This window comes from Lichenostomus cassidix, chromosome 15 (genome assembly GCF_008360975.1).
Source record: "Lichenostomus cassidix isolate B80296 chromosome 15, HeHo_3.0, whole genome shotgun sequence".
NCBI classification, from domain to species: domain Eukaryota; kingdom Metazoa; phylum Chordata; class Aves; order Passeriformes; family Meliphagidae; genus Lichenostomus; species Lichenostomus cassidix.
This window is the reverse complement of record NC_139496.1, coordinates 1,409,344-1,423,743: the sequence shown is the minus strand read 5'-3', so window position 1 is coordinate 1,423,743 and position 14,400 is coordinate 1,409,344. Positions and strand designations below refer to the sequence as shown.

Genomic DNA, 14,400 nt, shown 5'->3' with positions numbered 1-14,400 from the left:
GGGAAATCCTATCATCCATTGCTATGTGCAAAGCTGAGCAAAAGCAGCTGGAGCTGTCCTGTTGGTGTGACACAAATTGTGTGACTGTGTGTGTGACATTCAGCACTGCCAGACCCCAATTTGTGTCTCCTGTGACAAACCCCAGGGCCAAGGGGGCTCAGCTCAGTGTCACTGCAGTTGGTGACCAGCCAAGGTCTCTTCCCACCCAAACCATTCTGTGATCCCATGGTCTGTGTGACTGTCCACTCTGTGCAGAGGCACTGAACAGCAGAATGGCTGCAGCATTACTTAGATCTGAATTAAGCAAAAACTAACTTGCACTCCTACTGAAAACCAGGTTCTAGCAGGATAAATTTCATTGGAAAAAATGAAGGATAGCAGGATAAAGTGGATGGGGAGAAAAACAGGGGAAGGGAGTGGGGATTTTGAGCTCTGATCCCATAATTCCCTCCTGAAAATGCCCATTTTGTAATAACCATCATTTGCACAATTCACAAGATTTAGAACTTCAGGAACACTTCTATGTTGGTGGATTGCAGGCAGAGCTGAAATTACTGGGGAAAAGGTGTGACACCAGCTCAGGTTTATAGCACAGGGAAAAGCCTTTCTGGCAGCAGGAAGGAAGTGCTGAGCACTGAGGCAGTTCCTGCTGAAGCTCTCCATGCCCAGGAGAACAGCCCAGATCCTGGAGAGCCTTGGAGAACCCAAACAGCAGTGGGGAGAATCACCCAACACTTGGGAGGGCAAAACACTAAGGGTATCAATAGGACACAACTTGCAGGATATTCAATGAGCTCCAGAGAAGGAGAATTACTTCCCTCTCCATTATTGGATATTTAGGCTGTGACAGAAGAGGTGATGAGAATTTGTCACAAAGCAATCAGTGTGTTTGCTCCAGTGCCAAAGGCAGTGTTGCTGTTTGTGGCAGCAGAGCTGAGCTAGGTGAGGAATGAAGGGATTTAAACTGAGTGCTTCAGTCCCACTGAACTTCCCTCCTCCTGCTGTGCTGTCCCACCCGAGGCACAGACCCTGCTGAAAGCAGTGAGGATTTTGCTGAGCCACCAGCTGCAGGATTAGGCTGTTGGTGTTTGTTTTAGGAATAAACTCTGCAGTGAGTGAGACATTCAGCTGTGCTTACCAGTTGTGACCATTGTGAGTGAAACCCATCACAGACAGCACTGGAAATGCACCCCTGGTGTCTCCTTCTGATTTATTTGGCCAGCTGGAATAAAGAGAATGCTCTGAGAGGCTGCTGTGCTGCAAGCTGTGCAGAGTTTTGGTGCAAAGTGTTTGCTGCTGCTGGGATTGCACTGGAGCTGTTAGCATTTTGCATGGAGGGACAGAAAGTGGGGACACTGTGACATTGCAGGTCATGGCATGGTGTGTCACTGGTCCCTGCCCACGTGAACAGGAAAGCTTTCAACAGGAAATAAATTCTCTCTTGTTTTATTGACCATTCACGTGGATTTTTTTAAAGTTTGATTCTAAATCAATAGTCAGTCCAGGGCTAGCATTAGTTGTGCTCACTCTGACATTTACTTTGTACATAAGGTTTTTACATTTCCTTTATTTTTAGATTTGGAAGGTTTTTACCTGAGATTTAGTGGCTTTTCATTTTGGTTCTTGTTGATTATTATGACTTTTCTCTTTACTTTTTAATCTGCTTATACCTCCATCTCCTATATGTGTCCCAAAATCCTAAACATGGGGGAGATTTTATGATCTTTTAAGCGATAAGCTGAAGCACTCAAGACATTTGGACTGCAGTCAGGAGCTGTAGGTTTGAAAGAGAGCAAGCAGAGTGCTTTTATCTGTGAAAAAACCCCAAATCCAAGCATTTCCCAGCAGGTGTAAAGCCATAGCATTGTGTTGCTTCAACTTCATGTTGCCAATATTGGCAATTTGCATGAGGTTTTTGATATCTACCCTCGAAGGAAACTCCAGGATTCAATGCAAAGTCCCTGACAGCAGCTTTAAACTGAGGTTCAGTCACAAAGAGCCCAAAAATCAACTGAAATGATGTCACTGTTCAGCTCTGGTCATGGCAGGATTGCAGTGTGGCTTCTTCATAGCTCACCTCAAAATAAATAATATTTATTTAGCAAACAAAATAATTTCCCACCTTCCTCCAGTCCTCTAGGGTTGGTGTCCTCACACCACTCCTTGTCTTCTCAGCAGGAGCTAAACATTGCTGTAAAGTTATTAATCAATATACAGAGATCAAATTTTGGAACATTTTTTTACGGGGATTGTGCTGAGACACTTCAGCAACCTTCAAACCTTCTTTCATCTCCTCTGGGCCTCATTCCCACCCCCACAGCGTGGTTCAGTTGTCTGAGGGGCTGAGCCAGATGGCAAAATAGAACTGGGTTTACAATAATCTTATAAACCTTTTTATTTGGGCTGTTAACAAAAGAAATGTTTGTGAAACCAGTTTGTCAGCAGAGCTGTTCTTCATCTGAATATAGCTGCTCTATTTCAGACCTGAAGAAGAGTTTATATGCCCCAAATCCCAGCTGTTCTTCCCACTGATGGCTGCTGAGCCAATAAAATGCCTTCCTTCTCCCTATAAACCCTGTCGTGTTTGTAATTGTAAAATACATGTGATTACAGCCATGTTTGCTTAGCTGACTTCTTGAATAATTTCCACAAAGCAATAGAAAAAACAGGGTCTTTGTAAAACTTTTACAGACGCTCCATGCACAGTTTTGAACTGTGCTGGTTTTTAGCTGCAAGAGCAGGAACTTGTTAGAGAACAGAAAGGAAAAGACAGGCTGGTTTTATGCCAGAGGCTGGAAAAAAACCCCAATTCATCTCCCCTGTGTAAGAGCAGCAGTGCAACTCAGCAGCTCAGTCTGCAAATATCTGGCAAATCTTTCATATGATCAGGAGGAGAAGCTGCTCTCGGTGAGTGTTGCTGCAGATAGGAAGAATCTCCCTTGGCAGGTGAAATTCAGCTCCAAATCAGCTCCTGCCTGACGTGGTTGGTGCCTGAGGCAGCACAGGCAAACCTGCACAACCCACAGCCTCAGCAAACAAGAGGTGTATATTCAAATTAAAGTCAAATATTAGAGTGTAGGAGAGGTCCAGGCAGACTCTGCTAGTCTAACAAGAACATTTATTTCTATTCCTCGTGCATCTGCAAAATAATTACCTTCTCCTTGAAGTTGCTGCACTAGCTCTGTGCACACATATTTACATGGGATGAGTGGCTTCAGCTTGCATTAATAGGAGCTGCATGGCTAAAGCCTCCCAGAACAAGCTGGCAGTTTAATTTCAGTCAATATTTGCAGCTGGGATAGGACATTGTTTTCAGGAGAGGTGTGACCAGCACGGGTTTCACTTCAGGCACAGAGCTTTGGGCTCTGACAGCTCTGCCTTGGTCCTGTCCAAGTCCAGAGACAAAAGCAGCAAAGTTGGCCTGAGTTAAAAGCAGGACAAAATCTGCTTTATTGAAACCCTTAGTGAGTGCAGCCCTCACAAGGAAAGCTGTACTTTAGGGCAAATGAAGTGGCAGTGGATTCAAACCGTTCAGTTTGTGAGGAACAGCAGCTGCACAAAGCTTGAACAGGCTGTAAATTTGCTCCTTTAGTTAATTGACTTTAATGTCCTATGGAGATAAGGCCTCAGAGATTTTTGTTAATAGGTAGGCTGTATTTTCGAGATCTGTAAAAGTACCAAATTACATTTCTTCTTGAACTGTGAGTGGAGTTATGTGCAGCTTATTTCTGTAGCTTCCACTAAATCAACTTCTAGCCGTTTGTAATTTGTATCTGAAAGAGATTCTTTTTTCCCAATTAGGGGTGTTGCACATGTTTTTTAAATACACAACTCTTTGCAATGAGTATTCCAAATTCCAACCGAGCAAAACCGATTTCTTTTGGGTGGTTTTTTCCTAAACAGAAAATTAGCATCTGGCCTAAGAACTGCTGCCTGGTTTGAGAGGGGTGCAAATGAAAAGAGACACACTTGAAGTGCTCAGAGACAATGTCTGTAACGTGGAGCTGACAGATCCCTGATTAGATCAGTGCTCACAGGCACCCTGTACCAGCGCTGATGGTTTCACTCAGCTCTCTGGCAAAGCCTTTCTCTCCGTGAAATGTAAATTAAATCTAATTCTGGCAACCTTGGCTCGCTCCAGAAAAGCATAAAAAACCTTCCAAGCGAGTTTGCCAAGCAGCAAGGAATAGGGTGAGAAGGATTGGGAGAGATTTTCAGAGATGACCAAGGAGGGGAAAAAGCACAATATGCAGCAATAGCTTCTATTCACCAGGACTTGTCTTAAGCAGAAAATGAGCTCCCTGCTTAATGAAGGATTTGAAGCTTACTGAAAACACTGTAATGAGAAGTTTAAAGGCAACTCTGCAATTCACTGGATCTCAAACATTTTTGTTGCACACATGGAGACAAAACACTGACTTACTGCCTAAATCTTGATTTTGCGGCTTTAAAGTGGAAAATTCTATCTCTTTGTTAAAAAAAAGAGAAAGAACTTGAGTTGGTACCTGGTAAAGCAGACTTGCAAAGGTTGTGCTGAGAATTCCAACACCTCACTCTCCTTTGCACTGCCATAAGAGTGTGTCTTGCTCAGTCTGGGGTTTACAGATGCTTTTCTGAGGCTCCACTTTTTTTTTTTTCTATAGAAACCCCATTTCTGAGGAGAAGTAATGCAAACATCTCTAGATGTTTTAGTACTGAAAAGGAGCCTTTGAATTGTTTGTTAAAGATACCCAAGGAAAAGGCTGGACTGGAATGCATCCATCCAGTGGGAAATACTGGCTGCTCACACAGTCTTAATCCTGAAAAAAGGCAGGAGTGCTCCCTCTGTGCCCCTGAGCCACAATCCTTCCCTCTGGCCATCCTTCCCACAGCTCAGATCTATGAGCTGGGGCTGCAAAATAATTCCCTCTGGTTGTTTGGGATAGATTTCCTCTTGGACAATGCAGCAGAGTGAAGTTTCGAACAGTGGAAGTAGAAATAAACAAGTACATAAATAAATATAACAGCAACCCAGTGGATCTGAATAAAACATAGAATCACAGAATGGTTTGGGTTAAAAGGGACCTTGAAGATCATCTTGTTCCATGGGCAGGACAAACCTCAGGCTGTGCAACAGGAACAGAAACAGTTGTGTAGAATGATGCTGGAGTCAATGTGGAATATATGAACGTTTCCTGCAAGGCACAGAACAGATCCTGGGGCTCTTTTCCCATAACAAGATTGGTCCCCATCAGTTCTGTGCTCTTTTGCCCCAAATCCCACAGGTCCTTCTTACCTGAATTTCCCCAAATCCCACAAGTCCTTCTTACCCGAATAGCTTTTGCACATTTGTCTCCAATCCTGCACAGGCACTAATGTTATTTTCTCTCTTATTAAGAGAGGGTCAAATCCCAAAATCTCAGAGCTCAGCTTGGTTTTCCCACAGTCTGAGATGGTTCAGAGCTGAGTTATGGCTTAGCTGAGTTGAAGAGGGTCAGAACAGAGGATTAAATGGAAAGTGGGAACATTGAGGAGTTCATGAATTCTTTTACAGTCTAGATGGATTTGGGCTACAAAAGCTCTGTGAATATTCCTCCTTCTAGAACTTTCCTTGTGGCTGTTTTGCCAATTGTGAGCTGACTGACCTCAGTGTTGGGAAGGAGAGAACAACTCAAAGTTCCCTGAAAAACCCAGCTAGACAAACTCTGCCAGACTAACCTCTTTGTGAAATCTAAATGCTATTTTAGAAGCCTTGTCTTTTTCTTTAACAATTCCATGGTTATTCAGTGATGTTTCATTCAGTAACTAATGGTGAACACTTGTTTTACACACACAAAGCCAAAAGGTACCAAAGAACATTTCCTTGAGGTTGAATATAAATATTCAACTAAGAAGTGATGCATTGAAAATGCATTTCCAGTGTATTAAGCTCTGTAACACTGGGATTTTCAGTCATTTTGAAGAGCACAAGGGTTTTTCTTAGATATGTTTTCAGCTTACTGTCTGCCAACTTTGTCATAAAACAATTTATAACAAAAGCAATTCTGCTTTATAATAGTTTTTCATAGCTGCTATTTCAAAGGAGAAGATAAAGGAACACAGTAACCACGAAACTACCTCCCACAATACTTTGAAAAATAAGAGACTTACTCTGTATTTCCCACCCTTGATACAGAGGTGGCTTCAGGCTCAATAAATACAGGAGGAAGGCAAATTATTTCTGAGCAGTGAATCCATAAAATGAGGGTACAGGGAGTAAAAGTGTGACCACCTTCTGCTTAATACCTGACTTGGAAGAGATAACAGAATCCATGTGTTTGTCCCAGGCAATGAACAAGAGCAAAAAAATAGATAAAATATTAGTATTGATGCTAAGGTGGGTCTTTAAGTGGACAAAACTCTGTGAGGTGTGACAGCCCTGCCATCCCCTACAGATCACTGTGCTGCCTTCCCTGAGGTTTAGGGAAAACTCTTTTATTTCATGGTGGTATTTTGAAAGGGGGACAGGTAGAAAATGGTGAAGGAATTAGACACACCTGTGTGGAATGCTGCAGGTGTTTCTGCTTGGAGTAATCCGAGTCACCCATGTCCTGAGTGGGAGCCTGAGAGCCTCTTTTGGGTTTGGGAAGCCACTGAGGTCATTAGCTGACCAAACACAGCAGACACTGCAGGAGCTGTGTGAGACTGAAGGTAAATCAAGGTGTGCTCCTCAAGAGCAGAGGAATCAGTGAGCTCATGGGGTGAGCTGGGGTGGCTCTGCCTCAGCAGGGAAACCCAGAGGAGCTACAGGACATCTGAAGGGATGAACACAGCAATACAAATGTTCTGGGCAAAGGTGGAGGGAAGGATGTTAAAACACCTTCTGTCACCCTGATGAGCTGCTGCAGGGCTTTGTTCCACAGCTGCCCTCTCAGAAACATTTCACTCTGCTTTTTTCAGCCCTTTGCACCATTTCCCTGCTGCCTGGAGAGCAAGCAGGGCTCTGCTGGGATCCCAGCAATGACAGACATATTTTCAAGTTGCTGGGAGTTCCCACACAAACAAAGAACTCACTGGAAGATGTGACAGGAGCTTTTAAATTAAACAACACAAAAAATCTGCACAAACATCTCCCCAAGAGTTACTAACCTGCCCACCCACAGCCTGGTCTGCATCCCAGAGCATCCAGCTCATGAAAAACATGCATTTCAGGCTGTGCAGGGCTGGGGGGTCAGGAGCTGATGTGTTCACAGGCTAACAGAGCTGATGTGTTCACAGGCCAACCCGGGACAGCGAGGATGAGGAGGATGACGAGAAGAAAGGCAAAGGCTGCACCCTGCAGTACCAGCACGCCCTGGTCAGGGTGCTCACCCAGTTTGTGGCTGAATCCTCCGAGGCTGGAGGTCACCTGAGCTACCTGCTGGGCTCCGAGTGGCAGTTTGACATCACCCAGCTGGTGGCTGACTTCATGAAGGTGGAAGAGCCCAGGATTGCCAAGCTGCAGGAGGGCAGAGTGCTGGCTGGGAGAGAGCAAGGGATCACCACGGTGCAGGTACAGCTTCTGCAGAGAGCTCAGGGTGCACAAACACCAGCTTAGGAAATTCACTGAGCTCAGAACAAATCCAAGCTGGAAAAATGGGCATGCTAAGCATGAAAGGAAATTTGAATGGGGTTTTGCTTTGGTTATTTGTCACTTCCATAAATACATTTAGGTGAAGGGATTTATCCATCTCAGTGTGCCTGGAATTTTCCTGGCTGGTGCAGCAGGTGACACGAGGCACACAGCAGATCCTTTTCACTTAACTGGGACCATATGAGCACAACTGTTGGGAAATTGTACCAAATTTCTACATGTATCTTTATTTGCTTAAACGTTTTTGAAAAATTAATCCCTTTATATTCACAAAATCCATCACAGAACATGGATACAAAAGTAATCTTCAGATGCCTTTTAGAGTGTGTATGTTCACCACCTTACTCTCTGTCTGACTTCATGTACTTTCCTTAATCAAAATAAAGGAACTCAAGCATTGGGGCTCTTCAGTGGCTGCAAACACCTGAAATGTTCTGTCACACTCTGGAGTCAACACAAAGAAATAGGGAGTTTAGGGCTCAACTCCCTTCAGTCTGAAGGAATTGGGATAGAGAGGTCAAGGGATTTCTGCCCTTAAAATGTCTCTTTTTCTCCGTTGATAGAAAAGAGCAGGAAGCTCCAGTGCAGGGAGCTGTGCTGCAGGTTTCTCATGTTGCTTTAGACAAATCACACCTCCAGTATTTTGGGATTGAACCAGCTGTTTCTGTCACCAGGATAAAGATGAGTGTCTCTCTCTGAGCATGTTGGAAACAAAGTCTTGGAGCAACTGGCAGGAGTGTTTTGGCATTGAAAAATGCAGGCAGGCACCCAGTGGGCTTTTCAAAGTTCTTTTGCAAGTCTCACTTTCATTTCATTCAGGTCCTCTGTCCCTAGAAAGGCAAGAGGCCAAGTTCCTTTCAGCCAGGCTTTGTACTCTTATTTATCCCCTCGTTGAGTTTCAGTGTTAATCAGTGTCTTACATTCTGTAAAACTCCCTGTGAATCCAGTGCAGCACAGGACAAACCCCACAAAAATGACTTCTTTAAAAAACAAAACCAAATCCATTTATTTATCCTATATTACATATATTTTGTCGAGATGAAGCTGCAATTTTGAAGTAATTTGCTGTTTTATTAATTTTTTTTTTAGCTGAAGTAATTTAGCAGCAAATGAGTGTAATGTCTTGGGGGAAAGATGAGTTCTAGCTTAGACAAGGATGTGACAAAGGCAGGATGGATCTGTGGTGCTGGTCAGAGGCTAACCTTGCTCTCCAGCAGTTGGTTGCTGTTTCATGCAGGTGTTTCCTTTTCCCCCAGGTTCTGTCTCCTCTCTCGGATTCCATCCTGGCAGAGAAGACAGTGATAGTTCTGGATGACAGAGTGACCATCACAGACCTGGGGGTGCAGCTGGTTTCAGGCTTGTCTGTCTCCCTGCAGATCAGCAAAGGCAATAAGAGAGCAATTGTTTCCACCACCTCTGCCTACGATATCCTGCACACTCCCAAACAGGTATGCTCCAAAATCATTGAGAAAATTCATGTACCAAATCTTACATCAAACTCTGCTTTGTCAGAAGGTGGGCAAGAGCTACTTGCTGTAAATTTTAGCTGTGGCATACAATGTATGGCTGTGAAAAGCTGTCAATTCTCGTGGAAAAGGCTGTTCATCTTCCTGACCAACCCTGCGGTGCCAGAATGACCATGAAACCCTCCAGACCTGGTCTGGAGACCTGCAGAGCACAGGGAAAGGGATGGACATGTCTGGGAACGCACAGAAAGCATGGATGTGCCACAAAAACCACTTTTTCTGTGGGGAAATCCAGCCTGGCTGTGCAAGCAGAGGTGGGAATTCCATGATTTAATTGTCTCACAAAGTCAGCTCAGCTAAAGGTTCCTCTGCCTGCAGGTACAGAAGTTTTCATGACCTGCGTTGCTGAAACCTGATCAGTTTGTGCTTACTTTGAACCATATAATCTGAGGAATTAAATAGCTTTTAATGAGACCACAGAACAAATTTTAATGAGACCACAGAACAAATATGTCTTTTGTTTTATGGGTTTTATAGAGTTGAGTTTTTACATCATGCAGAAAGTGTAACTATTTTTTGCACCAGCAATTTTCAGGAAGAAGACAATTTGGTTTGGTCAAAACATCCTTAAAAATGGTGATTTTTATGAGTGTTTCTATAGTTCCCAGGAAAGACCACAATCACTCCTGCATATTTCAAGTCCTGCAGATATGAAAGTATGATGTACTGCACTGGGATGTGTTTTTCTCCCAGTTTGTTCAATGAGCTGGGTGGGATCACTGGCCCAACACATTCCAGCTCTGCTCATTGTATTACATAAGGCACTGGAACTGCAGCATTAGAGAAATTCCCCATTATTAGTCCTTTATGAAGCTAATTAACCGTGACGTTGGAAATGTGATTTTTTCATCATGAGGCTCTGGCATTCAAAAGAGGCTTCTCACTTCAGACTGAGAAAAAAGAATAATTTTCAGCACTGTTATTAAATTTACATGGCTTTCTTTGATAGTTCCTGAAGATGAGGTAAATGCCTCAGTGGTCTAGAGAACATGTGGGGGAAAATAAGCAGCAGACATTTACATTTTCTTTCAAAAAGCCAAACCAAACCAAAAAGAAAGCCCAAAGTTAAACTCTGTATTTATTTTGCCAATGTCAAGCAGACTTTACCAATGGAATAAAGTTGATTTGTGCTCTCTCCATCTCTCACACCCATTTTTTCCCTCATCACCAGGAAGCCGTGGTGAGCGCTTGGATTCTGTTCAGCGACGGCTCAGTGACACCACTGGACATCTACGACTCCAAGGACTTCTCCATCTCCATCACCTCCCTGGATGAGATGGTGGTGTCGTCACAGCAGAACCTGCAGTCCCTCTGGCCTGTCGTGGTGGCCGAAGGGGACGGCCAGGGACCTCTGATTAAAATTGAAATGGTCATCAGCGAGCCCTGCCAGAAGACCAAGAGGAAGAGCGTGCTGGCTGTCGGGAAAGGAAACGTCAAAGTGAAGTTTGGGCAGAAAGATTTGGACCAGAAAGGGAGCACCAACGACATCGATGACCTGGAGAAAGATTTTAAAAGCCATGTGAGCAATTCCATAGAGAAAGCTGCAGAACAAGAGAGGACAGCACAAGACTGGTCTAAAAACCACGAGGACACGTCTGCTCCCGAGGACAATGCAAACAAAAGCACAACTTTCATATCTCCCGTTGATCAGGAGTCCCTGGAGGATGGCCAGCTGCAAAACAACCCAACTGCCTTCACGGGTTTCCCTCCACAAGTAGAAATACCAGGAGAAAACAATCCCAGTGATCTCTCATTGACTTCAAGAGGATTGACAGACCTGGAGATTGGCATGTATGCTCTGCTCTGTGTTTTCTGCTTAGCAATCTTGGTCTTTTTGATTAACTGCGTGGCATTTGCTTGGAAGTACAGGCACAAAAGGTTTGCTGTGAGCGAGCAAGGCAACATCCCCCATTCCCATGACTGGGTCTGGCTTGGAAATGAGGTGGAGCTGCTGGAAAACCCAGTGGACATTTCGCTCCCGTCAGAGGAGTGCACCACCATGATTGACAGAGGGATGCAGTTTGAAGAAAGCAACTTTCTCCTTAATGGGAGTTCTCAGAAGACTCTTCATAATCATATCCTCAGATCTTCTGAGTACCTTTGTGAAAAAGAAGTTAAAAGTGAACCTATAAATCCTTCTGGGCCAAAGCAGAAGCGAGTAAAGTTCACTTCCTATACAACAATACTGCCAGAGGATGGAGGTCCCTACACCAACTCAATTCTATTTGACAGTGATGATAATATTAAATGGGTTTGCCAAGATATGAATCTTGGCGATTCCAAGGAACTTAGGGACTATATGGAAAGACTGCAAGACAATATGTAAAACTACTTTCTTATGTTTGTAATCACCTTTATGCCTTCTGTTTCTGGATGGTGGAGCAGTCAGTCCAGTCAGCAATAGGAACAAGACAGTCCAACCCCGGAGGTACTGAGATGATGAGCTGATATCAGAGAGCAGGTGCAGGCGGCTGGCTGAGTTAATCCTGTTTCACCACAAACCAGGATGTGCCCCAAAACAGCTCAGTAGGTGTTGGAGGTGTCACACGATGGCTGTTTGTGTATACTGCCTGGTATAGCAAAATGCTAATACAACTGCGCTCAGACTCAGAGGAGACTCCATTTGTTTGTCATCTCTCATGAGAAATGGTAAATCAGAAAAGAAAGGGATGTTTGTTTGCATTGATTTTTTTCTAGTCGTCGTCCTTTGTAAAGCACAGTGGACATTTCTTGCTTACAGCCTGAAAGGCTCACGGAAAAAGGGATCGGAATGAATCTCATTTTATTGCCTATGTGCAATGCAGCCAAGTAGTCTTATTATTTTTTACAGCTATAAAAAACCCCATGTGGTTAATTTCCTCTTATATTGTTTGTGAATTTTATTTGACTTAGGGAACATTAAATATTTTCCTTGAAGGGGTTTGGTTTTTTTTTTTTATTTTTTCGGTTGTACCAAAGTGTAGTACGGTAATATTTATGATGATTTGAGTTTTCTATTCATCTGCTTCAGCCCCCAGAGATACCTCCTTCATCACTGATTATCTTTCTCCTTTCCATATGGGTCGTTAGTATTTGAAACATAGAAAGGAATTAGAACTCTTACTGGGAAAGGGTTGTGTCTTCTTACAGGGAACTGTAAATATAATAATAAACCCTGGAAAATAAAAAAAATCAAGGAGTAGCCCTGGGTTCACTTTTGTCATTGCTAACATGAAAAAATAACCTGTAAAAAAACCAGCACATACTTCAAAGGGAAAGGCTTTGCTGAAACAGCAGCTTGGTTGACAACACATGTTATTGTCTGAGTGAGAAAGTCCAACATGGTATTGAAATGCACTGAATAGGAAGGAAAGTTCCTAGGAAATAAGCAAAGCTTGGAGTCACTGTTACTCTGTACTAATTCATCCAGTGGTGGTAGAGTTCAGCAGGCCAGAGGAGCTCATCAACAGCCCCAGACCTCGTCTCAAACATCTCTGGCCATAAAGTCATTCAAGAGAAAAACTTCACACCATGTTCCATTGGAAAGGGAAGAAGGAAAGGGAAAACCCATTGGGACTGCAGTCACACAAGTGACTTCCCAATTTCAACAAGAAAACATGCTGGAAGTTCAAAGCTGCCATTTCATTTGTATTCATTTCATAATGTATTAAAAAAATACATTACATGTATTTTTTTATTGAAGGATAACTGAGATAAGTTGAAAAATACAGTTAGGAAAAACCTGAATCTACAGAACACTAAAACCCCCAATAAAGTTCATGTTCTTGTGACGGATCTGTGCAATAAACACAAGAGCCAAATTACAACTGCCTTACTGGAGTTCCCATCTTGTAGGAGTTGAGTTTATAGTTCAGTGATTTAGAACAAACCAGATAACTATGGGAAATTCTGCACTTGGGTCCTAATCCACAACTGGGAATGTGTTCAATGTGACTACTGCAAAATACAGGAATTTTAGCACTGAGACTAGAAGTGAGGACATCAGGCTTATATAAGTGATTAGAGACTTACTTTTGCTGGCACAGAGCTGCACAGGGAGGGGATGGCATCTGTTATAATCTAATTTTAAGGAGAGAAAATAATGGAGCACAGGGATGCAGAACTTGTGTGTCAAACCAAGTCTTAGGTTGTTTAAAAAATGTTCTCTCCCCTTTCAATGATCCAGGAAATAAGGAGAGATGAATTCCTAAAGATCCTTATCACTAACAACATAAAACCCCTTTTCAGAATTTAACTTCTCTTCCCAATTTTATATTTGGCCCAACCATAGAGCAGAACCACAAAAAACCTATTTACTATTGTTTGCTCAATATAGTACAAACTGAGCAAAAAGATCCAATCCCCAAATCTTACAAAAAGAAAAATCTGCAGGTTCAGAAACTTTTTTTCTTTTCCATCACATGTCATTACATGAAAGCTCTTACATGGAAAATGGCAATACAACCATGGAAAAAAAAGCAATACAGAAAAAGAAAAGAAGTGGGAAGAGAGAACTCTATTTTCAGTAAAACTGGGATAACACCAATAAAATGGAGTTATTCTGGATTTATCCCTGTTTGAGCATTTATGCTACTTCTCATAAGATGAAAGGAAAATATATTCAACATGAATATATTGGATGCAAAATTCTTCTGAGTTGATCAGTTCCTTTTAAATTAAATATCTCAGATTTTAATTTCAAAATGATGGCATACTTTAAGCAAATTTAATTTAAAATTATTTTAAACAACTCCCCCCAATTTCCCCATTCACCTAAATATTTTTCAGTGACGCTGTTAAACAAAATATTTTATTCATGGAATATATAATATTCCACTTTGCTGTTAAATGAACAGCATTTACACATTGATAACAGACTCTCTGCTTTTGAGAGAACAAAGCAGTGGTAGCCAAGTGATCAAAAGGCACAAAATGTATGTATGTAAGTATGTATGCAGGAAACTAGAATTGTCTGAAAAATAGAAACTGTACTGTCAGATTAATTAGAATTGTGCTTCAGTAGGTGCCTAGGGAAGCAATACCTGTAATTTAATACCAAACAAACATCATCTCTTACTTTGGGCATTCGTAGAGAGGATTTGGGGGTGACTTTCCTTGTGCTCCAAGGAAGGACAGAGTGTGTGGAATGCAAATATCCAGCAGGAGACACCGGGACAGCCCTGTGAGCAAAGGGTGATGAGTGGGGAGTTTGCAAACCTTCAAACCCAGCTGGTCCCACACCCTGAGCTCTGTGGGACTGAGCAGAGCAGCAGCTGCAAGTTCTCAGCAGCTCAGAACTTGTGC

At 42.7% G+C, this 14,400-nt stretch overlaps 1 protein-coding gene across 1 annotated transcript in view; it reads left to right on the top strand.

Moving 5' to 3' along the window:
- The window catches only part of TMEM132B (transmembrane protein 132B), a 204,870-nt gene extending 192,583 nt beyond the window's left edge, over positions 1 to 12,287 (top strand). Inside the window, exons 7-9 of the mRNA XM_085075376.1 lie at positions 7,237 to 7,510; positions 8,848 to 9,039; positions 10,289 to 12,287. Of these exons, the coding sequence (XP_084931502.1) occupies positions 7,237 to 7,510; positions 8,848 to 9,039; positions 10,289 to 11,443 (1,621 nt within the window). The 3' untranslated portion in view covers positions 11,444 to 12,287. The remainder of the gene's footprint in view (positions 1 to 7,236; positions 7,511 to 8,847; positions 9,040 to 10,288) is intronic.
- The last annotated feature ends 2,113 nt before the right edge of the window (positions 12,288 to 14,400 follow it).